This window comes from Dendrobates tinctorius, unplaced genomic scaffold (assembly GCF_039654945.1).
Source record: "Dendrobates tinctorius isolate UK_male_01 unplaced genomic scaffold, ASM3965494v1 ptg000071l, whole genome shotgun sequence".
Lineage (NCBI taxonomy): Eukaryota > Metazoa > Chordata > Amphibia > Anura > Dendrobatidae > Dendrobates > Dendrobates tinctorius.
The window spans coordinates 17,509,534-17,533,189 of record NW_027361739.1 but is presented as its reverse complement, the minus strand read 5'-3'; the positions used below and the strand labels follow the sequence as shown (position 1 = coordinate 17,533,189).

The 23,656-nt window shown below is 46.3% G+C and overlaps 1 protein-coding gene across 1 annotated transcript; it reads right to left on the bottom strand.

The window, feature by feature from the left end:
* Positions 1-1,686: 1,686 nt before the first annotated feature.
* NELFCD (negative elongation factor complex member C/D) lies at positions 1,687-23,129 on the bottom strand. The gene is made up of 15 exons (XM_073582458.1): positions 22,608-23,129; positions 21,844-21,956; positions 19,521-19,630; positions 19,073-19,182; positions 18,709-18,816; positions 18,479-18,631; positions 18,253-18,383; positions 5,982-6,147; positions 5,692-5,826; positions 5,468-5,607; positions 5,234-5,348; positions 4,947-5,042; positions 2,280-2,420; positions 2,074-2,203; positions 1,687-1,887 (listed from the first exon to the last, which is right to left on the bottom strand). Exons 1-15 carry the CDS (start codon positions 22,980-22,982, stop codon positions 1,853-1,855), a joined length of 2,058 nt encoding a protein of 685 aa, XP_073438559.1. The 5' UTR covers positions 22,983-23,129; the 3' UTR covers positions 1,687-1,852.
* Between the last annotated feature and the right edge of the window lie 527 nt (positions 23,130-23,656).

Sequence of the window (23,656 nt, the reverse complement as noted above, 5' to 3'; positions counted from 1 at the left end):
AGTCCCCTGCGATGTCATAACTGGTATGTAACACGTTAGGAAAATTTTTTATATACGGTATTGGTACAATTATTGTCCATAACACATTGGATCACAGCCCTTACTTTTTCTGGAAATCTACAGTACCCAAAGTGGGCCACTCATGTTATGCTGTACAGGACACAACCCAACTCAAATTATACTCTGAAAAATAGCGCTACCATACAATTAAAAAAAATAATATAGAAAACAGGGCCGAGGGTCAGGTTGTATGGGACACAGTACATAGGACGCAGGAATGATAGAGCAGTACTTCAGTTACATATAATCAATTGCACATTGGCTAAAAGCATAACGTATAGAGGATAAAACCAACACACTACAATTTAAGTGACAAGTGCAAATACCAAGAAATAGGAGGCATCAACCCAATAGGCTCTGCGCCCTGAGGTATGTTTCACTTGCGCTTATTCACAGGGCAATAAGTGTAATAAAGACATTTGTCCAGGTGCAAGAGTTATTTTATCCTGATGGAGCGTACGGGATCTATTTTCTCTGCATCCTGATGGGAGCGTACGTGATCTCTTTTCTCAACGTTCTGATGGAGCGTACGGGATCTCTTTTCTCTACATCCTGATGGAGCGTACGGGATCTCTTTTCTCTACATCCTGATGGAGCGTACGGGATCTCTTTTCTCTACATCCTGATGGAGCGTACGGGATCTCTTTTCTCTACATCCTGATGGAGCGTACGGGATCTCTTTTCTCTACATCCTGATGGAGCGTACGGGATCTCTTTTCTCTACATCCTGATGGAGCGTACGGGATCTCTTTTCTCAACATCATGATGGAGCGGACGGGATCTATTTTCTCTACATCCTGATGGAGCGGACAGGATCTATTTTCTCTACATCCTGATGGAGCGGACGGGATCTATTTTCTCTACATCCTGATGGAGCGTACGTGATCTCTTTTCTCAACATTCTGATGGAGCCTACGGGATCTCTTTTCTCTACATCCTGATGGAGCGTACGGGATCTCTTTTCTCTACATCCTGATGGAGCGTACGGGATCTCTTTTCTCTACATCCTGATGGAGCGGACGGGATCTATTTTCTCTACATCCTGATGGAGCGGACGGGATCTATTTTCTCTACATCCTGATGGAGCGTACGGGATCTCTTTTCTCTACATCCTGATGGAGCGTACGGGATCTCTTTTCTCTACATCCTGATGGAGCGTACGGGATCTCTTTTCTCTACATCCTGATGGAGAGTACGGGATCTTTTCTCTACATCCTGATGGAGCGTACGGGATCTATTTTCTCTACATCCTGATGGAGCGTATGGGATCTATTTTCTCTACATCCTGATGGAGCGGACGGGATCTATTTTCTCTACATCCTGATGGAGCGGATGGGATCTATTTTCTCTACATCCTGATGGAGCGGACGGGATCTATTTTCTCTGCATCCTGATGGAGTGGACGGGATCTATTTTCTCTACATCCTGATGGAGTGGAAGGGATCTATTTTCTCTTCATCCTGATGGAGTGGATGGGATCTATTTTCTCGGTGTATAATTTTTCTATCACTGGTAGAAAGGTTTGAACTGGCCCCAGGATAAGTCCTACTGTTAAAACGCACAACAGTAAAACCTCTTTAACAATCCCCATCTTTCCCAGCATAACAGATGTACAAACCAAACGTGTACAATAAAATGTATTTTATGTAAAAAAAAAAAAAAAAATTCCAGAAGCAAATACCTTAACAATGCATCTTAAAACGGGCAAGGAAATTATATACATACACACACAAAAACAGAAACAAGAAGATGCCTCTCACGCCACGTCCAAGAGAACGTCCTTTGGGGCTGGTCAGTTTATCATAATGAATTTGGATTTGCAGTGAGCTGAAATAAAAAGAATGAGTGAATGTTAGGAGTTTGCTCACACTATTTGCAAAGGAAAGTGGATGAATCTAAAGAAAAGCCATACTGCGCCACCTAGTGCTCGTAGTGATAAGTGCAGGTAATAGTACACAGTCAGCAGGTGCCGCTTGCTGGCCCACAAAATGTAGATGAGCAGCAAGTTGTTACCTATAAACTCTGTCACCGGATCATGTTCTCCTTCCGTCTTGATGGTGCCGGCTATACTTTCGTTTTCTAGGATGGGAAGGAAAAGCTGCACAAAGTCTGAGGTATAGGGAGGCGCAATGACATCCAGGACCTGGAGAGGAAAATGACAATTAAGTCATGGTCATTAAGATGGGGGATGGGCTGTGGAATATGCAGATAGAGCCCACCTCTGTCACAAAGTATCGTATGAGAGAGATGTCTGTGTCAAGCTTCTCCAGGCATCTGCGGATGTAGGTGACGACAGGCAGCACATACCCCCGACTCAGCAGGTGAACCATCCTGTCCAACAGCGTCTTCTTCAGCTCCATCTACTCAGAGACAGAGGGACAGCGACAAATTACAACTGAATACAGAATTCTGCAGCCTTCAGAGCTGAACTCTCCCAATAATCATCCTTGAAGGCTTAATTTCTGCTAATTTCTAAAAATCTATATTCTGGGCAGGTAGCTACAAAGTAATTATTCTCTGTATTTTAGGTCTCAGAAGTAAGCAATGACAGACAAACCCTTTAAAAGGGCATCTGTCAGTAAGATTTTACCCCCAAACAATTTATATGCACAAGTCCAGCAATACATTTCAAGTCCAGCAATACATTTACATGGTCAGGACGTTCCTCCATTGCTGAGAAATCAGCGTTTGCATTGATATGCAAATTAGGTTGAAGGACTACAGTAGATCCGAAGCCTCTGTCACTCCAGCTCTATTTCTAGCCCAGCGCAGACACCTTCTGCTTGACTGACAACCTTTATGGTGCGAGACTTCAGACAAACAAGTCGTCAATCAAGCGGGAGGAGGCGGTGCTGGGCAGGGAATAGAGCTGGAGTGACAGAGGATTCAGATATAGAAATGCAACGTTAAAGATATGGTATATCGATTCAAATGCAGATTTCTCGGTAATGGAGGAATGGACTAGCCATTGTAAACTGTGTTCCAAATTATTATGCAAAAAGAGTTTAGGAGTGATAAGGTTAGAATTTTTTTGTTTGTCATTTAAACTCATTGATGATGTGTGTCAGGGGCTCTTTATATCACTGAAAGCAATTGCAGATACCTGTGCAAATTAGTTTGGCAGGTGTGTCCAAATAAAGGCAAGACTACTTAAGAAGGCTGTTCCACATTAAGCAGCCTACATTTTTTGCCAAAATGGGAAAGAAAAAGGATGTGTCGGCTGCTGAGAAGCAACAAATTGTGGAGTATTTAGGTCAAGGCATGACTACAATCAACATTGCCAAGACACTTCATCGTGATCATCGCACAATCAAGAAGTATGTAGCTGATTCCCAGCACACACGTGTGCGTGCTGATAAGGAAAAATTGAGGACTCTTTCCAACAGGCAATTGCGTCAGGTTAAAAGAGCAGCTGCAAAAATGCCTTGTCATAGCAGCAGACAAGTTTTTGAAGCTGCTGGTGCCTCCAACGTCCCCCGAACAACAAGATGCAGGGTCCTTCAGAGGTTTGCAGCTGTGCGTAAGCCATCCTGTCGACCACCTCTATCCACTGCACACAAGCAGAGACGGCTCCAGTGGGCCAAACGATACATGAAGACTGACTTCCAAACTGTTTTGTTCACCGATGAGTGCAGTGCAACGCTCGATGGTCCAGATGGATGGAGTGGAGGATGGTTGGTTGATGGACACCCCATGAAAACACGGCTAAGGAGCCAACAAGGAGGAGGTGGAGTAATGTTTTGGGCTGGAATCATGGGGAGAGAGATTGTCGGCCCCTTTAGGATCCCTGAAGGGGTAAAGATGAACTCCATAATCTATGTGGAGTTTCTAAAACAGCACTTCCTGCCATGGTTCAAGAGGGAGAACCGTGCTTTCCACAGCAAGATCATTTTCCTGCATGATAATGCACCGTCTCATGCTGCAAATAACACATCTGCATCTCTGGCTGCTATGGGCATAAAAGAGGACAAACTTATGGTGTGGCCACCATCTTCCCCTGACCTCAACCCCATTGAGAACCTCTGGAGCATCATCAAAAGGAGTGTCTATGATGGCGGGAGGCAGTTCACATCTAAGCAACATCTCTGGGAGGGTATTCTGTCCACATGCAAAACAACTGAAACACAAACCATCCAAAAACTGACAAATTCAATGGACGAGAGAGTTCAGAAGCTTCTTTCCAACAAGGGGTCCTATGTGCAAATGTAACATCACCTAGAATAAAGTTTTAACTTGAAAACTGATTTCATTTTGTAATAAGCTGATAATGCTTATCATTTCACAATTGACCATTTTTTTGTTCAAAATAAAAATAAAAAGGTTGAAAACTCTGCTGTGCATAATAATTTGGAACATGCATTTTGAGTGTTTCTTATTTTTAAAAATTTACTGTTTTCATAGGCAGTTTGTTCAAAAACATTGCAATTATACTAGAATATTAGATGGCTGGAAAATAACAATGACTGCAATTCATATAGGCAATTTAGAGAAAATATGAGGAAATATTTTTTGCATAATAATTTGGAACCCAGTGTAAATATAATGCTGGACTGGTCTTTGAAAGAGCTATGGTGAATTATATATAAATAGTTTGGTGGGTGAAATCCTGCTGACAGATTCCCTCCCTCTAAACGGGATTTTCCACTTTAGGAGAAAAAAAAAAAAAAAAAAAGGTGTCCAAAAGCTTTTATACTTATAAAATAGCAAACAGAGGATAATCTCAACTTCACTGGATCCAGCACATCACTGCTGCAGCCAATCACTGAGCTCAGCTGACAGAAGAGTGGAACACCCCTTTAAATAAGACACTAAATTCTCATGACATACTTGGTTTAAGAAACACATCTGAAGCCTACATGGCCACCATGCACCCTGCAGTTTCTTACCTGCTCCATGACATCTAGCTGCGAGTGCTCAGTTTCGAAGAGTTTAATAAGTAGCTGCAGGACTTGCGGGTGTAGAAGTTGGTGACAAGTGCTGATCTGCGAGGACAGTGACAAAACATGGAAGAATTCAGATGTGGAAACAGAATTTCTTATTGCATAAAATTAGTTGGAATTGTCAGTCTGTGGTGGTAAGTTTGTCTGATTGCTTTCTATAGTCAATTTCATGGGTAAAATCCTCAAAATGTGGTGTAAATACACCAATGGTCTCTGGTCTTTGGTGCACTCGCCTCATCCAGCAGGGCCAGGTGTACAGGTGTATGATCCGTCTGGAGCTGGAAATACCGAGGTTCTGATACCGTCCAGTCCACCCACTTCAAAACACCCATTGCTACAACTGGGAATCTGTGGTGGAAACATGAAAAGTTGACCAGTTTTGGAGAAGTATCTTTTCCTGATGTAGCCATGTCTGCCATTCTAATGCAGCCATCCCATCCTATAAGCCGGGCATCATCTCAGCCTACCTGATACACTGATACAATGTGCCAAGCTCGGCTACAAGCTCCGAAGCGCCCTTGTTTTCATTGCAGCACAGATTATGGACAGTCTCGATCGCTTTGGATGTGGACTTCAATTCATCTTTATTAATATTCACTCTTTTATTCTGCGGTAAACAAGAAAGCGGGATGATCTGCATGAGTACGCCGTGATCAGGCTTCTCCTATGTGATCAGCCTGGAATGGCTTACCTTTTTCCATGTCTCTACCACACTGGCAGCATAAGCCAATATATGGATGTATTTATGCTTGTGGTCTTGATTTATCTTGGCTCCGGGTTTGAAGAGCGACTGCATGAAAAGATCGAGGAACGCAGGAACACGGATCTGAAAGAGGAGCATATTTATATTAAGGAAGGGGCAGTGTGGGCATAATCAAACAGTATGCTGGCGAGGAGCCCAAGGACTGATACACTGATGATGACGTATAATAGGACAATACATATAGTGTCCTGGTCAATAGAGGAGCACCTCATCCTCACCAGTTCCACGGGGGGAGAGTCCATGCTTGTAAACATCTTGTACAGGACAGTAATGTCCGCAGGGTTCAAAGCTCCTTTGGACAACATAGCACCAAGTGCCTGGCATGCCCGAGGATAGGAGGCAGCGGTGCCCAACGCAAGAGTGATCTGACTGGCATCATGGCCCCTGGGGAAGAAAAATTCAACGAAAAATAACAATGTAACACTCATGGGTCGAATTGACAGTCCTTATGGGGATTCAGCTAGTAGCGAGCCTTTAGGACAAGGCTTCCTGGCAAAAGCAGTGGCCATAAGGAGAGACAAAATACAGTCTGTACTGTGCACTCGTGAGTGTAAACCATTGTCCAACCAATTACAGGGGTTAGCTAGTGAAAAAGATATTAGAGTTAAATTAGTACTGCAACTTCTAATATACTGGAAGGTGCCCTGATCGTGTATGCAATTCTCAGGACATTACTCCATTTTTTAGCTGTACAACCCCCCTATAGGCCTTGTATATTAATACATATAATGCAAGGTATTAGACCTAAACTCAGATGACATGCCTTTAAGACACCATGGTAAATATTAAGTGGGCTTTTCCAGTACGGATACTGATGACTTGTCCACAAGATAGGTCATGAATAACAAACTGATGGGGGTCCGACACTTCACATTGCGGCCACTTAGCCGTTAGCAGCACCAGCAGAGGCTGGATGTAAGCAGTGTACGGAGCGGACCACCACTGCTCCATCACACCACTGTGTAGGTGCTGCAAATCAGACCCTGTGAAAACTTTCTTAAAGCACAATTATTTACTTAAAAGAAATATATTCTAAGCATCTTGTGCCATCAGCAATCCAATGTGTCTTACTGTGCATCTCCTCCTCCCCTCTCACAGACAGAAACTGTAAGTGCATCTCCCTCCTCCCTGTCTTTTAAAGGGGGTATTCCCATCTCCACGATCCTATCCCAATATGTAGTAGATGAAATAATATTAATATTAGCAAATACCTCCAATTAGAAATGTAGTATAGTTCTCCTGATTCACTTTGTCACTTACCCCATGTCCAGGGCATTGCAGTAGCTTAGGTATCCATGGTTACAACCACTCATACAGTGACAGTTAGTTGCTAGTGGTTGTAACCATGGACACCAAAGGTCCTACAATGCCCTGCACATGAGGAAGGAGACATAGCAAATCAGAAGAACTATACTAGATTTCATTGGAGGTATTTGCTAATATTATTACATCTACATATTGGGATAGGATCTTGTATATGGATATACCCCTTTAAGCCTCCTATTTACAGTACATGTGGAATCCATTTTTTTTTTCACAGAAACCACACATACCCATAATTACCAATGCTGCTGTGCACATGTCTGTATATGTGCATAGACCGTGTGACTGAGCAAAACACGCGGAGACATGTCCGTTTTTTTTCCGGCAGCACGGATGAAAAGTCTATAGGTCCATGAAAAAGACATACAGCACATAGATAACATGTGCTTTAGTTCCTTTCTTTAACCATACTGGAAAAACACTGTTTCATCAGGGGACCAGCAGGAGGCCTCACTACAAAGCAAGATAATCATGAAATTAACATTTTTAACAAATCTCAATGATTATCCGGAGGAGTAAATGCCCCTTACATGTATGAACATTTACAAAGAGCCTGCAGATATAATGTAAAAGCAGCAGGAAGAGGACACTTTGCCCGAATATTACATAGGCATATCACTACAGTGGCATGTAAAAGTTTGGGCACTCTTGGAGATTTGTGTGCTCAGATAACTTTGACCATGGTTTCAGACCTTAGCCTTTTAGGGTTATGACTTGTTCACTATCATCGTTAGGAAAGGAAAGGTGATGGGAAAATTCTCAGCTTTATAAGAACCCGGCTTCCTGAATCCTTGTGCCACAAAACAGCAGCCATGGATTTTTGTAAGCAGCTGCCTAGCACTCTGAAAATGAAAATAGTGGAGGCCCACAAAGCAGGGAAAGGCTATAAGAAGATAGCAAAGCATTTTCAGTTGCACTTTCCTCAGTTCTAAATTCAACTAAAAAATGGCAGTTAATAGGAACAGTGGAGGTCAAGATAAGGTCTGGCAGACCAAGCAAATGTCAGTTAGAGCTGCTTGTAGGATTGCTAGAGTGGCAAATCAGAACTCCCGCTTGACAGCAAAAAGACCTTCAGACATTGATCTACTGTTCAGAGACACTGTCACAAATATGGCCTTCATGGCAGAGTCATCAGAAGAAAACCTCTCCCGCGTCCTAAAATTCAGCATCAGAAGTATGCAAAAGAACATCTAAACAAGCCTGATGCATTTTGGAAACCAGTCTAGTAGACCGATGAGGTTAAAATAGAACTCTTTGGCCACAATGATCAAAGTTATGTGTAGAGATAAAAGGGCACAGGAAAAGAACATCTCGCCCACCATTAACCCCTTTACCACCATAGATGGATAGGTACGTCCAAGGTGGCCTTCCGGTCTGCTGCAGGCGGCGATGAGCCTGCAACTTTTCCAGGACATGTCAGCTAATTTCATTATCTGACATGTGCCCTCAACAGCTGCGAGTGTAATTGAGATCCACCTGCAGCTGTTAACATGTTAAATGCAGCGGTCAATATATGACAGCGGAATTTAATATGATCGCGCAGGAAGCGCGCCACTAATCCTGCCCATCAGCACCCGTGTCACATTACCGCGGGTCACCGATGGGTTGGCATGACAACCCAGGGTCTGCAGCAGACCCCTGTGGTTGTCATTGCCGGATAGCTATGATGTTCAAAGCTTCTAGTCTCCCATGGAAACTACTGGAATAAAAAGTAAAAAAAAAATGTTTTTAAAAATATAAAGAAAGGTCAAATCACCCCCAGTCAAAATAAAACAATTTAAAAAAAAAACACATATTTGGTATTGCCGCATTCAGAATCACCTGATCTATCAATATATAAAAAGAATTAATCTGATCAGTAAACGGTGTAACGAGAAAAAAAAAATTAAAAATGCCAAAATTAAATATTTTTTTTTTTGTCGTGGCAATATTGCATTGCAATGCATTAACGGGTGATCAAGCTAGGCTAATATGTTTGAGTCCCTGTGGCTGCATGTTTTGCAGCTGTTAGACAGCCACAACACATGCAAGGACTGCCTAACAAACAGGCAACCCCAGCATGTGTTGAACATGCAGCCGTAGGGACTCGAATATATTATCCGAGCAAGACCAAGATACTTGGATAACATCCGAGCATGTTATATTTGCTCATCACTAATAACGATCCTAAACACACGTCAAAATCCTCAAAAGGCGCAAGCCAAAGGTTTTACAATGGCCCTCATAATCCCCTGATCTGAACATCGCTGAAAATCTGTGGCTAGACCTCAAAATAGCAGAGGATGCAAGACGAACCAGGAATCTCACAGAACTGGAAGAATTTTCCAAGTAAGAATGGCTGAAAATCCCTCAAACAAGAATTGAAAGACTATTGTCTGGCTACAAAAAGCATTTACAAGCTGTGATACTTTCAAAAGGGACTGCTACTAGGTACTAACCATGTAGGGGGCTCATTTTCCTTTCTGTAATTTTTAAAGGTAAAACAAATTACATATATTTCTGAAATACAAAGGAAATGTGTCATCTGTAACTTTAGGTCTTTTAGAGATCATTTCTAGAGTTGAGCGACTTTGGTCGGATCTGGTTTCGTGAAACCTGACAAACAAAATTTGAGTCGGATGAAACTGGTCCGACTAGGGCAAAAAAAGTAGGAGTTTCGTCCGAAACTCGACCCCAATGCAAGTCAATAGGGAATAAAAGTCAGCATTGAGCGGATGACTCCGACTTTTTTTGCCCTAGTTGGACCAGTTTCATGTGACTCAAATTTTGTTTCAGCCAGGTTTCATGAAACCCGATCCGACCAAAGTTGCTCAACTCTAATCATTTCATCTTCATCTTGCTTAACTGTTCCCAATAACAGTCATTTTGACCAGGGGTGCCCAAAGTTTTACATGCCACTGTATATCTGAAATAAAAAACAGGATTTTTAGTTGCTTACCGTAAAATCTGTTTCTCAGAGCTTTCATTGGGGGACACACCCTTGGGTGTATGCTGCTGCCACTAGGAGGCTGACACTATGCAAATAAGAAAGTTAGCTCCTCCGCAGTATACACCCCACAGACTGGCGCTCAATTACTCAGTTAGTGAGAAAGCAGTAGGAGAAGCAATAGAATATAAAGTAAACCAACAATTCAACTAGAGCTATATTACATAGAACAAAGTACAGAAGTTGAAAACATGGGAGGGTGCTGTGTCAATGAAGGCTCCGAGAAACAGATTTTACGGTAAGCAACAAAAAATCCTGTTTTCTCTATCGCTTCATTGGGGGACACAGGAACCATGGGACGTCCCAAAGCAGTCCCTGGGGTGGGAAACAAACTTCCATCAGGTCAGCGGACTCACCACCGCCGCCTGCAAGATCCTTCTTCCTAGGCTGGCATCCGCCGAAGCGTAGGTGTGGACCTTGTAAAATTTTACAAAGGTGTGAACAGAGGACCAGGTTGCTTTACAAAGCTGCATCGCAGAAGCCCTGTGGTGCACCGCCCAGGAAGCGCCCACTGCCCGAGTGGAGTGAGCCTTAATCCCAGAAGGGGGCACTCTGTTTCTTTATCCAGTAAGCCTCTAAGATAACCGATCTGATCCAGCGTGCAATAGTCGCCTTGGAGGCCAACAGGCCTTTTCGAGCCTCATCTGGGATGACGAAAAGAGAGTCTGTCTTCCGGAACGCATCGGTTCTAGCCAAGTAGACCTTCGTCGCCCTGACCAGGTCCAGTCTGTTCAAGGAGCATTCGCGGGGATGAACTGGAGCCGGGCAGAAAGAAGGTAGAACGCTGTCTTCATTCAAGTGGAAAGCAGATACCACCTTGGGAAGAAAGGAAGGCGGAGGCCGTAGAACAACTTTATCTTGGTGAATCACTAAAAAAGGAGGTTGACAAGAAAGAGCTGCCAACTCCGAGACACGTTGGATGGAAGTAATGGCCACTAGTAAGGCCACTTTCCAAGAGAGAAGAGATACAGAAACCTCCTTGAGAGGCTCAAAGGGGGAACCTTGTAGAGCCTCTAGGACTAAATTGAGATCCTAGGGATCCACTGGAGCCCGATACGGAGGAACTGCATGGGCCGCCCCTTGTAAAAAGGTTTTTACCTGCGGCCGAGAGGATAGCGTCTTCTGGAAAAGAACTGAAAGCGCCGAAACTTGCCCCTTTAGAGAACTAAGGGCCAGACCCCCGTCCAGGCCTACCTGGATGAATGCTAGAATAGAAGGGAGCGAGAAAGACATTGGCGGAACGAGATTGGACTCACACCAACGAAAATATGCCTTCCACGTTCTATAGTATATTTTGGAAGACGAAGGCTTCCTAGCCCGGATCATTGTGTGAATTACCTGATCTGAAAACCCTGACTTTTTCAGTACCGCGGTCTCAATGGCCACGCCGTCAAATTGAGCGACCGAGAATTGGGGTGGTAAATCGGACCCTGAGACAGCAGATCTGGTCTGTCTGGAAGTGTCCAAGGAGCGTCCGCGAGAAGGTTGACGATGTCCGCGAACCAAGACCTTCTGGGCCAATCCGGCGCGATGAGGATTACTGGTACCAAAAATTCTTAATAAATATAATTCTGGATTAATTATTCAACGGCTCATATACAAAAAAATCAATCCTTAAAAGATACTTTATTGACCAATCATTAAAAAGTTTTCAAAACTTCAAAAAACAGGCAAACAAAAATAGGCTTATTGCTGATTTTCAAAATCCAGCCACAAACACTAGAGAGTCGTTCCAATGTCAGGTAGAGGGTCACAAACCTATTTGTCCCTATAGGGCCCTATATCTCTCTCCTACCTGACAGCGGAGGTTGGCACCCTCTTGATACGCAAATGGCGCCCCCGCTCCTCGGCGGCTCTCCCTAATCACCCTGTTGACTCCTATCTAAATAACATCAGCTTGGAGTACAACAGATGGTCGGGGACAAAAATATAATAGATAATAAGGGGTCTAAATAACCCTATTTAGGTGTCTCCCTGCCTGACAGCGGAGCTTTTACACCCTACGTTACTCTGGTGCCCCCGCTCCATGTGGGCTGACCCTTACTGACCCCTACACTTCTCACCCAGAAAGAGGAAAGAGGGTGTCAGAACATATGGTCAAGGGAGACAGGGGTAATAACTTAGGGATAATTCTAAGTTATTTAGACCCCTTTTCCTCCCAAAGCAAATGGTTACAAATCTGCCAAAAATTAAAGTTTTTTCCAGTTACTATTCCTTACATTTTTGTCTTGGTGGTTTGTGGCATGGGGTTATTATCTATTATATTTTTGTCCCCGGCCATCTGTTGTACTCCAAGCTGATGTTATTTAGATAGGAGTTAACAGGGTGGTAAGGGAGAGCCGCCGAGGAGCGGGGGCGCCATTTGCGTATCAAGAGGGTGCCAACCTCAGCTGTCAGGTAGGAGAGACATATAGGGCCCTATAGGGACAAATAGGTTTGTGACCCTCTACCTGACATTGGAACGACTCTCAAGTGTTTGTGGCTGGATTTTGAAAATCAGCAAAAAGCCTATTTTTGTTTGCCTGTTTTTTGAAGTTTTGAAAACTTTTTAATGATTGGTCAATAAAGTATCTTTTAAGGATTGATTTTTTTTGTATATGAGCCGAGGAAGACTGGTACCCCTTCTGCCTTGATCTTCTTCAACAGCTTGGGAAGAAGAGGAAGAGGAGGGAACGGATAGGGGAGTGCAAACTGTGACCAAGGAATGGTCAGAGCATCGGCGCCCATCGCGAGGGGATCGTGGGCCCTGGATACGAACCGTGGAACTTTCTTATTCAGACGGGACGCTGTTATGATGAGTCACCGAAGGAGGAAAAAACAAAATACCAGCTAAGTCCAGAAAAACCAGAGAGGTTGGCAGCTATCGGATTGCAGACCCCTGAACCTATCCACAACAACTAGCAGTAGCCGTGGGGGGTTCCTACGGTGCCCTAGACCCCTCGATCACAGCCGGAGAACTATATAGCCTAAAGACAGAAAGGGGAAAAACTAAACTGCCCCAGAGCAGACCCCAAAGCAATAGGCAGCCCCCAACATATAATGACGGTGAAGCAAGATGAAAACACTAACACAGATAGAAAGATAGGTTGAGCAAATGATGGGGCCCAAGCTAACTACATAGGACAGGATAGGAAAGCTGCTGTCTGCCATCCGCAAAAACCCTATCAAAATGAGCCAACCGACTGATAGGAAAAACAGGCCCTGAAGTCGCTAGGCTTCAAAAGACTATATCAGCACTCAGTCATATTCTGAAGACAGAGCAAAATATCAACAGATCAGAGACAAAAATGGAGTTCAGCTCACCCCCGGCCGGTGATGGCAGAACTCCCAAAAGACAAGGCAAAACAAAAACAAAACTGAAGAGTACAAAGAAGAGCAGAAAAACTTAGCTTTGAGATGCAGGAATCAGACTGGTCTCCAAGAATCCAGCAGGAAAATCACCAGCCAGGAAGAAGGGCGTCGGCAGCCTTATATCCAGTCCTCAATTCCAGCCACCTAGTCATCATCTAGCTGCCCAGGTGTTTGGTAATCAGCCTCACTACCTTCCTTCACCAGAGGAGGGAGTTCATCAGACCTCAATGGTGAAGGGAAAAATGAACTCACAACAGGACGCCATCAGATCCACGTCCGGAGTACCCCAACGAAGGCAAATCTGTTGGAAGACTTCCTGATGCAGGGACCATTCCCCTGCCGTGAGGCCTTTGCGGCTGAGAAAATCGGCGGCCTCGTTTTCCACACCCGGAATGTGTACGGCGGATATTGCTGGGACTGACATTTCTGCCCAATGAAGTATCTTGGATACCTCGGCCAACGCTGAGGAACTCAGAGTCCCTCCCTGGTGGTTGATATATGCCACCGCTGTGGCATTGTCCGTCTGAATCTGGATTGGCAGACATTTGAGCAGCTTGTCCCAATGAATCAGGGACAGGAAAATAGCCCGTATCTCTAGGACGTTGATCGGAAGAGTCGCTTCCTGCCTTGACCAACGGCCCTGTACTGTGAGATGGCGAAACACTGTGCCCCAGCCCAGAAGACTGGCATCTGTCGTCACCACTTGCCAATGTACCGGAAGGAACGATCGGCCCTGGGCGATAAGAGGAGATGTTAGCCACCAATTGAGGGACAGCTTGACCTGAAATGAGAGTAGAATTGGAAGATCCAGTGAGGAGACAGACTTGTTCCACTGCGACAGAATGGCCCGCTGAAGCGGTCTTGAGTGGAATTGGGCGAAGGGAATCGCCTCCGACGTTGCAACCATCCTCCCTAGAACTCTCATGGCTGATCGGAGGGAAATGAGTCGGGGGCTCTGAAGCAAACGATCATCCCGCCGAAGAGCTACTCTCTTGTCGTCGGGAAGGAAGACCTTTGCCTGACGAGTGTCGAAAAGTATGCCTAGAAACACAAGGCGCTGTGTTGGAACTAGGCAGGACTTTTTTGTGTTGATGATCCACCCGAATCGAGCAAGAGTGTCACATACAATGGTCAGACTTTCGAGAGCCTGGGGCAAGGATGGAGCTTTGATGAGGATGTCGTCGAGGTACGGGAAGAGCACGAGACCTCTGATCCTCAAAATGGCCATCAACGCTGCCATGATTTCTGTAAAAACCCTGGGGGCTGTGGCGAGCCCAAACGGCAGGGCGACAAACTGAAAGTGATCCTGATGTATCACGAAACGCAGGAATTCTTGATGACCCCGGAAGATTGGGACATGTAGATAGGCGTCTTGAATGTCTATGGAGCACAGGAATTCTTGTGCCTCCATGGAAGCGATTACTGAACGAAGGGACTCCATCCTGAAATGTCGCAGACGGACCCTTTTGTTCAGTAGTTTTAAGTCTACAATGGGCCGAACCGTGACTCCTTTTTTCGGCACTACAAACAGGTTCGAATAGAAACCTGTGAATCGCTCTTTTTCTGGTACTGGAACAATCACTCCTGACTTGAGATAAGAGTCGATGGCTGTAAAGAAATCTGGAACCAAGGCGGGGTCTTTCGGGGGTCGGGATTTGAAGAATCGATCCCGAGGACGAGAAACAAATTCTATATTGTATCCTGAAGATACAACTTCCCTGACCCAAGCGTCTTCCACCGAGGCAAGCCATACGTCCCTGAAGACAAGAAGACGGCCGCCCACCTGGGAGTATGCTCCGGTGTTCTGATTCCAGTCATGCGGAGGAAGATCTTCCAGGTCTAGGTCTGGTAGATCTACCCTGGGAAGAATGAGATCGCCAGGAAGGAGTGGGCCTAAAGGAGACTCTTTTCCTATCTTGGCGCGGTTGAGGCCTTTGCTGGTGGGACGACGTATCTGCTGTCGTGAAGCGACGAAAAGGCCGAAACTGACATTTCGGAGGAGGTCGACGAGATTTTGACTGGGGAAGAAGGGAGCTTGTGCCCCCAGTGGCATCATTAATGATCTGGTCAAGCCTATCGCCGAAAAGACGTGATCCCTGAAACGGTAAACTGGTGAGGGACTTTTTTGATAAGTCCGCTTGCCAAGCCTTAAGCTAAACTGTGCGCCTAATAGCCACCAAGTTGCTTGATGCCTGAGCTGCGCAGGATGCGGCATCCAGGGAGGCCGAGACCAAATATTCGCCTGCATGCGAAATTTGGTCGGCGAGATCCGCCAGCTGCTCTGGCTGGTCTCCAGCCAAAATGCCTTGGCGGAGGTCCTTAGCCCATTTCGCTATGGCCTTAGAAGCCCAAGTAGAAGCGAAGGCCGGGCTTAGAACAGAAGACGCCGCTTCGAAGGCTGACTTCGCAAAAGATTATATGACTCTGTCATTAGTGTCTGCTAGAGATGCTCCCCCAGAATTCGGAAGGACCGTGTTGTTAGATAGTCTTGAAACCGGAGGGTCCACGGTCGGTGAAGCTGACCAGTCTGCAATGAGTTCCGGCGAGAAAGGATATAACACCTCAAGGCGTTTTCCTCTTTGAAAACGCCTGGTCGGATTTTCTCTCTCTCTGGAAAGAATTTTCTGGAACTCCGAATGATGAGCGAAGACCTTGGAAGGTGGTTTCGACCGTCTGAAAGAAAACTCCTGGTCCGCGGGTTCCGCTGGAGAATCTTTGATATTGAAGGACAGGTTAATCGCTGCAATGAGGCTCTGAACTATATCCCTCATATCAGCGATTTGGTCCGAGTCCAGCTCCAAAACATCCTCGGAGGGTCCATCCGAGAAAGTCTCGCCTGGCTCAGGGGAGGAAGATCTTGATAAGGGAGGCTGTTTGGACAGACTATGGGGCGATACGGAACGGGAAGAGGAACCGGACCGGTGCTCCCGTCTGGCTCTTTTGCGGCTAATATTAACAGGCTCGACCGGAGCATCCTGTGACCTGCTGGGTCCTGCAGAAGTCTGTAGTGGCAATTTAGGCTGGTTTCACATTAGCGCATTTTCAGCGCGCGCACGGCCGGGGGTAGCTCCGCCCCCGAGCCGGCTCTCTGCCCGGCGTGCCCGCCCCTTGCTTGTAGCGCCGCCTACTAGCGGACAGCGGCGCCTGCGATCGGCGCACCCTATCTTTAGCATAGGGTGCGCAGATCGTGCGCAGGCCGTGCGCTAGTTGCGCTTTGACCTGTGCTGCGCACTTTTGACGGTGCGCCGTGCGCGCCAAAATCAAACTTTTCGGATTTTGGCGCGCACGGCGCACCGTCAAAAGTGCGCAGCGCAGGTCAAAGCGCAACTAGCGCACGGCCTGCGCACGATCTGCGCACCCTATGCTAAAGATAGGGTGCGCCGATCGCAGGCGCCGCTGTCCGCTAGTAGGCGGCGCTACAAGCAAGGGGCGGGCACACCGGGCAGAGAGCCGGCTCGGGGGCGGAGCTACCCCCGGCCGTGCGCGCGCTGAAAATGCGCTAATGTGAAACCAGCCTTATCCAGTACGGACACCAAGGTCTGTAACACCTTGTGAGATCCGTCACAGATTGAGACAGAGAGGAAGCCCACCCTGGGATAGGGGCCTCAACCTCACTCGGGATAACCGGGGGCTCCTGGGCGGTGGGTTCAGTGGGCTTGCTGCAGTCCTGACAGAGAGGAAGAGGACTGACCTGATGGAAACTTGCGTTTGCAAGAAGAACATGCAAAATGACTGACTACCACAGAGGAAGAAGCAGAGCGAATTGGTTTAGAATTAGACAGTATGAGCTAACCCACTAACAGTGCCAGACGGTTAGGGGACGGAGAGCTGAGGAGTCTGCAGCGCAGAGCTACTCACGGAACCTGTGTACACATCACGCTGAAGCGGAGACGAGCAGCTCACAGGCTGAGGAAAAACTGTGAGGTAAAAAACGCGCTCCTGAATGCTGTGGGCGGGAATCAGCTCACCAGAGAGGGGGCAGAGCTAACCGCTCTGTTAGGAGCATAAGAAAACTCCACTCCCTCCTATACTGGGAGGAGTGGGCGGGCCCCTGCAACACCTCTAACCCTCAGAGAAGCGGTGGGTGGCGCCAGACGGGCGGGACTGTTCCTCAGAAGAAAAAGCCTGCCTGAAAATAGGGGCGTGGCGTCGCCTCAGAACTAAGCCAGAACTGATGCCGGGGCCTGGATTAGAAACGGCGGCCGTCAGAGAGCGCGGGGCGGCGCGGAGGTCTAAAGAGAACCGCAGCTTCGCGGCGCTGAGAACGCTAAATACAGGTAATGCCGCTTAAGGAAGCCCGTTCCCCACCGCCCAGGTGGATTACTATCATGGGAAGGAGAGAGGGGTACAGCCTGCTGATACTTACCTCCTGCAGTCCTGACTTACCCCATTTCCAGTTGCAGACCGTGTCTCCATCCACTGACAGGCTCTGGTAGGCGAGTGGGTGAGAGACAGAAGGCGAACACGCATACGTGTTCCTGGCCGGTAGACACATGAGGATACGGGGTGGCAGCACAAGTCGTACTCATAGTCTCTTTGTGGGAGTACAGATGTGACTATTCACTCTGTATCCCTCCGGAACCTGTAAAGAAACGACGCACACTGAGGTAGATAAGGGTCTAATGATAGAACCCGTGTCCACCTCCTACTGACACTAAGCTAAACTGAGTAATTGAGAGCCAGTTGGTGGGGTGTATACTGCGGAGGAGGAGCTGACTTTCTTATTTGCACAGTGTCAGCCTCCTAGTGGCAGCAGCATACACCCATGGTTCCTGTGTCCCCCAATGAAGCGATAGAGAAATATTAGAAGATTACATAATCATTCTTACTTTTCATGAGCAAATCTCTGCACCTCTTGTGCAATCCTCCGCATGGCAGATCCTCCCTGCTCCTCTTGCGCCAATATAGACATGATGGCTTGTGCAAACAAGTAGGTGTGTTCTCCGTGGCAAACCATTTTCTACGAGATGAGACAAAAAGGAGAATTGCTCAAGTGAAGGCAGACCGCAGCGGCCACTCCATAAATGTCATTGCACTGCTGAGAGGAACACGTACAGCAAACTCAGGTAGGTTTTTTTCAAGGTTCTCCTCTCCTCCATCAAGAATGGTGGCCAGTGATGTACGAAGCACCCTCGAGAAGACCTCCAGCTGCTGACAAGCTGTGGAGACGCTGGTGATTTCTCCTTGAAACCCGGCATCAGAGATGAGCTAGGAGACAGAGGACAATGAAGATTTACCCGTTAGCAGCAAACTGCATCACATGAAGCATTAATTCTCCAACTTACCTTCACTGTGAAGTTCAGCATTAAACAGTCTGGATGCGCCTCGGCGAGCTTGTAGAAAAGGTCCCTCCATGTGGTGTGTGCTATCATCTGCTCCAGCCATGCGGGGGTCTGCAAATCAAAGTGGGAGCAAGGCATTATCCTAGTATACTCCAGTAGTAACCGAGTGACTTCGGCGTGCTTGAAAAATATGTCCGAGTCCCCGCATCTGCATGTCTCATGGCTGTACGACAGCTACAACACATGCAGGAGCATGGACTCGACCGTATTTTTCGAGCATGCCGAAGTCACTCGCTTAGCACCAGAGCATACTCGGATAGCACCTTATCGCCTTATCGGATCACGTACGCTGATCACTAATCATTACCTCTCCTTCCTCTGTAAATATGGAATCTGCTTTTCTCGGCTCAAAGTGTTTAATCAACAGACTCTTCAAGTGGTTTTCCACCGTCTCCTGGACTTGTACCGGCTCCACTCCTGAAATACAATGTATGGAAAATGACCTCCTCATACAGCCGCATAGTAACACTCACACTTAAAGGGGCTCTCACATCAGAGAGAACCTCTTTCAAAACAAATCAAAATGTAGTCAGTAGCCCAGTCTGACATCACATCCCACAACTGAATGGCCTCTGTCGTCACCATTCAGCCTTGACTGAGCCACCAAACTCCATGGATGAATAGTGCCTGCTCTGCCATCACGTCCTAGCCTTACACTACTGCAGGTCCCAACTTTTCTACCGGACCCAAACTTATTTTTATATTAACCCATCTCTGCACCGGGACCAACTCCACCAACTTACAATGACCATTACCTGAATGGATGAGCCATTCTGCCAACAGGTTTACGGTCTGTGCTACAGCTGCGTAATTCTCTGACAGGAGCTGAATGACGTTCTCCGGAGATCCGCCTGCCTGGAAATATCTGCACAAGACAGAATCAGACCTCATATTCAGGGCTCGCTCACACAGCCATATACTATCAGGCCAATATTAGCACATGACACAAAATACAGTAACGAAGGCCAAACAAAATACACAACACATTATGTTGGGTGTTTAATGGCCACAGCTTTATTTTAAAAAAATCACATCACTATAATAACAACAGTAAGGGCTCAGTAACAGGTACGATTCTCTACATGTGAGAATAACAAACCAATTAGTCTGATCAGACCTTGATCACAGGTCGGTGGTCTGAGTATCATCCACTTTTCTCATACGTGGAGGAATTCAAAAAGTTTCTCTATTCTGACAGTCCATGAAAATCGTATAACTGTTGTCATCAAAGTGCGGTCCGATTTTTTTATGGACCCATTGATTTGCATTGACAATTTTGATTTGAACCTCATAAAAATGGGACATGTCTCCGATATTTTTTGCAGATGACTCGGTTCAAGGAAAAAAAAAAAAAAAATCAGATACGTAACCCAATAGAATACTGTTGTGAGTTCATTTTCCCCTTCGTCACTGAGGTCTGGTGAACTCCCTATTCTGGTAAAGGAAGGTAATGAGCCTGATTATCAGGCACCTGAGCCTAATGAGGATGACTGGCTGAGTGGAGTCACAGACTGGATATAAGGCTGCCGACGCCCTTCTGCCCTGCAGGTGATTTCTCTGTGGACTTCTAGGACACCAGTCTGATTCCTGCTCCTCTAAAGCTAAGTTTTCTGCTTTGCCTGTTAGCATTTGTGTTTTGTTTTCCTTGCTTTTCTGGATTCTGCCATTTCCTGCTGGGGTGAGCTGAGTCTCCTTTTGCCGGTTGCTCTGTCTTCAGAATATTCCTGAGTACTGACATAGCTTTTTTGAAGCCTAGCGTCTTCAGGGCCTTTTTTACTGTCAGTCTGTTGGCTCTTATTTTCATAGGGTTTTTCACGGATTGCAGACAGCAGCCTTCCTGTCCTTTCCTATCTAGTTAGCTTGGGCCCCGTCTTTGCTCAGTCTATCTTTCTGTCTGTATTAGTGTTTTCATCTTGCTTCACCGTCATATGTTGGGGGCTGCCTATTGCTTTGGGGTCTGCTCTGGGGCAGTTTAGATTTCCCCTTTCTTTCTTTAGGCCTATTTAATTCTCCGGCTGTGATCGAGGGGTCTAGGGCATCGTAGGAACCCCCCACGGCTACTGTTAGTTGTTGTGGATAGGATCAGGGGTCTGCAATCCGATAGTTGCCAACCTCTCTGGTTTTCTGGACTTAGCTAGCATTTCTGTTTTTGCCTCCTACGGTGACTCAATCATAACAGAATACCATAGGTTTGAGTGCATACGTTTTTCTCAAGTTTTAACAAGTTAAAAAAAATAAAAATCAAAGCATGCATTACTTTCGTTGCATGTTGGATGAGGCTCGACCATTCAAGTCTATGGTGGAGCAAAAAACAGTAATCGGATCACATAGGGATCATCTGTATTGCATCCAATTTTTACAGATACAATCCAATTGTTAACCTGTTTGCTCATGTACATTTTAAACTGCTGATGTATAATTATGGATGCCACACGGATGTATAAAACCTGTCAGTTTGATTCGAGTATTATCCGATTTTCGTAGCCCAAGTGTGGAGAAGATGGAGGACTTTATTTCTACATCTTCTCCATCGTCTCCGCCTGCGGTTACCGGACTGCACTGGGACGACACGGCATGAGAAAATCGCAGGTCTGCACTGCCCATAGTAAAACACTGGACACAGTGGCATCTGATAAAGCATCGTATAGCACTTGGCTGTGTTATACACCAGTGTGGGGAGCCGTTACACTAACTGATAATGGGTTTTGATTTTTTTTTTTTTATTTTTTTTTTAAAACCACATTCAACACAAAATCCTGATTTAAACAATGGGTGATTTTCTGATAATTGTTTCCCTTTGGGGTAGGGTCGTGTGGCTGTTTTCTCTACATTCAAGAAAAAGAACGGTCCGATTACTCTGATCTAACTTTGATGGGAGTGTCATCAGCTTTTCTTGGACGTGGGGGAAAAAAAAAAAAGTTTCTCCACCTTCTCCATTCTGTAAGCCCCATAGAATACCATGGGTACGAGTGCTGTGTGTGAAAACCGTGGATAGCGCTCATCCGACATAAGCGGTCATGTGAATGAGCCCATAAGATGATCATAGAAGGTGCTAACATGGAGTCAGCTCTAATGTACCTCTTCAAGGTGTTGAATATGGCCGGCTCCATGATGTAGTCACGACTGGACAGCTTCTGCAGACATTCCTGCTGCACCTCCGCGTCATCCTCCGCTTCTCCGTACTCTTCATCCTGCCGTATAGCAAAGAGCAGGACATAAGTCACTGACGCACGGACACCGGGGACAGATTTCTTCACAATCAAGTGACAGGGGAAATGCAATGCCATAACATTTAGGTAACCATGTAGATACCGGGGGCTGACACCGACCCCAGGAGCCACATCAGATTCCCTATGGGCTTCCCCCATACACATGCATGCTCAGTTCAGCCGAGCGTGCATGTGTTCTAACTGGGGAGAAGTCGCTGTCAGTCACCTCCTAAATCCGCCTGGGGGCATTTTCAAATTCAAAATGCTTGATTCTTCTCTGCCCCAAAATCTCCCATCTGGGAAGAGTGAGGGGTCACCAAATATACATGGATGGACCTGCCAAAATGGGTGGGCTCAACCAAAATGTATCTAATGTGTAGGGGGCCTTTAAAAGGACACTCCATTTCTGATTTCAGGATGTATGCATTCTATTAAAGGGGTTTCTGAGCTGGAGACCTTGATGGGATATTATACTGACCACCCCCCATTGCACTCTAGAAGTGCTGCTGCTATTTTGGCTACTCTGACCCAACACGCCCCCCCACCCCTCAAGTATTATTATGGTACTACAAGTCCCAACAACACACACATCAGAAGCTATGAGCCTCCAGAGGAATACGTGCAGACACTCACCGCTCCTCTCTCCTCCCAGTCCCCCATGATGGTCCCAGTGCTGACCCCTCCGCCACTGCTGCTCCCCAGGAAATATTCGGGGTCCATCTTCTCAAGTTTAGGGGGTCTCCAAGTTCTTCCTCTATTGACTTTCCGCAGTTTCCAGGCGCAATAAGATAACGTATTTTGTTCCCGGAAGTGCAGAGGGAAGCTGTAATAGAACCAATCTGTCCTCGATGGAGGCGGCGGCCATGTTTGTGAAGACCAGCCGCCTGTGTGTGAGCGCGGACAAGATCCCGAGTACTGGACGAGAGCCTCAGTACAGCCGAGAAGGGGCTGCTCCCGGCTGTGTGGGGGGAAGGCTTGGTCATTTACAAGTACCAGTGTGGTTGCCATAGGAAACAGCTGCTCTTCTTTCTTGCACCAGTTTATATAAATTTCCGGTCACCTCACATTTCAATATCTCTTCTTGCTGTTAAGTAAATGGAAACTCTCCAGCTGTCAGATGGGTCTCTGAAGGGATAGCTCCTGGAGTGTGCGAAGCTTATCCTGAAAACGTTCTCCCTGTAAGGCCAGGTTCAGACGGCCATATTGGAAACCAGGCAAATTGCAACCTCAAATGATGAGCGACTGTGCTCAGATAAGGTTTTATCTCAGCATGCTCATGTGCTAACAGAGTGTCTTCGGCGTGCTCAAAAAATAGGTTTGAGTCCCCGGTGCTGCATGTCTCGCACTTGAAAATATATTTCAAGCACATCAAAGACACTCGGTTAGCGCCCGAGCATGCTCACCCGTCACTAGTGACTGTCTCCATATGCTGAGCTCATCGGCGCCGTAGTCGCGTGTCAGACCTGCCTTTACATTCCATGTATTAGTATGGTCCGCAAAACTGGCCAAAGTAGTGCATGCTGTCTTTTTTATTACATACAGACCATTGGTCCATGTTAGCTCGCCATGTGAAGTCACTGGTGCCGGTCAGAACCCAAAACAGACTGATTGTTCACCAAGTGCACACAGTCAGTATTTGGACAGTTTTTACCTCAGTATGTGTAAGCCAAAACCAGGAGTGG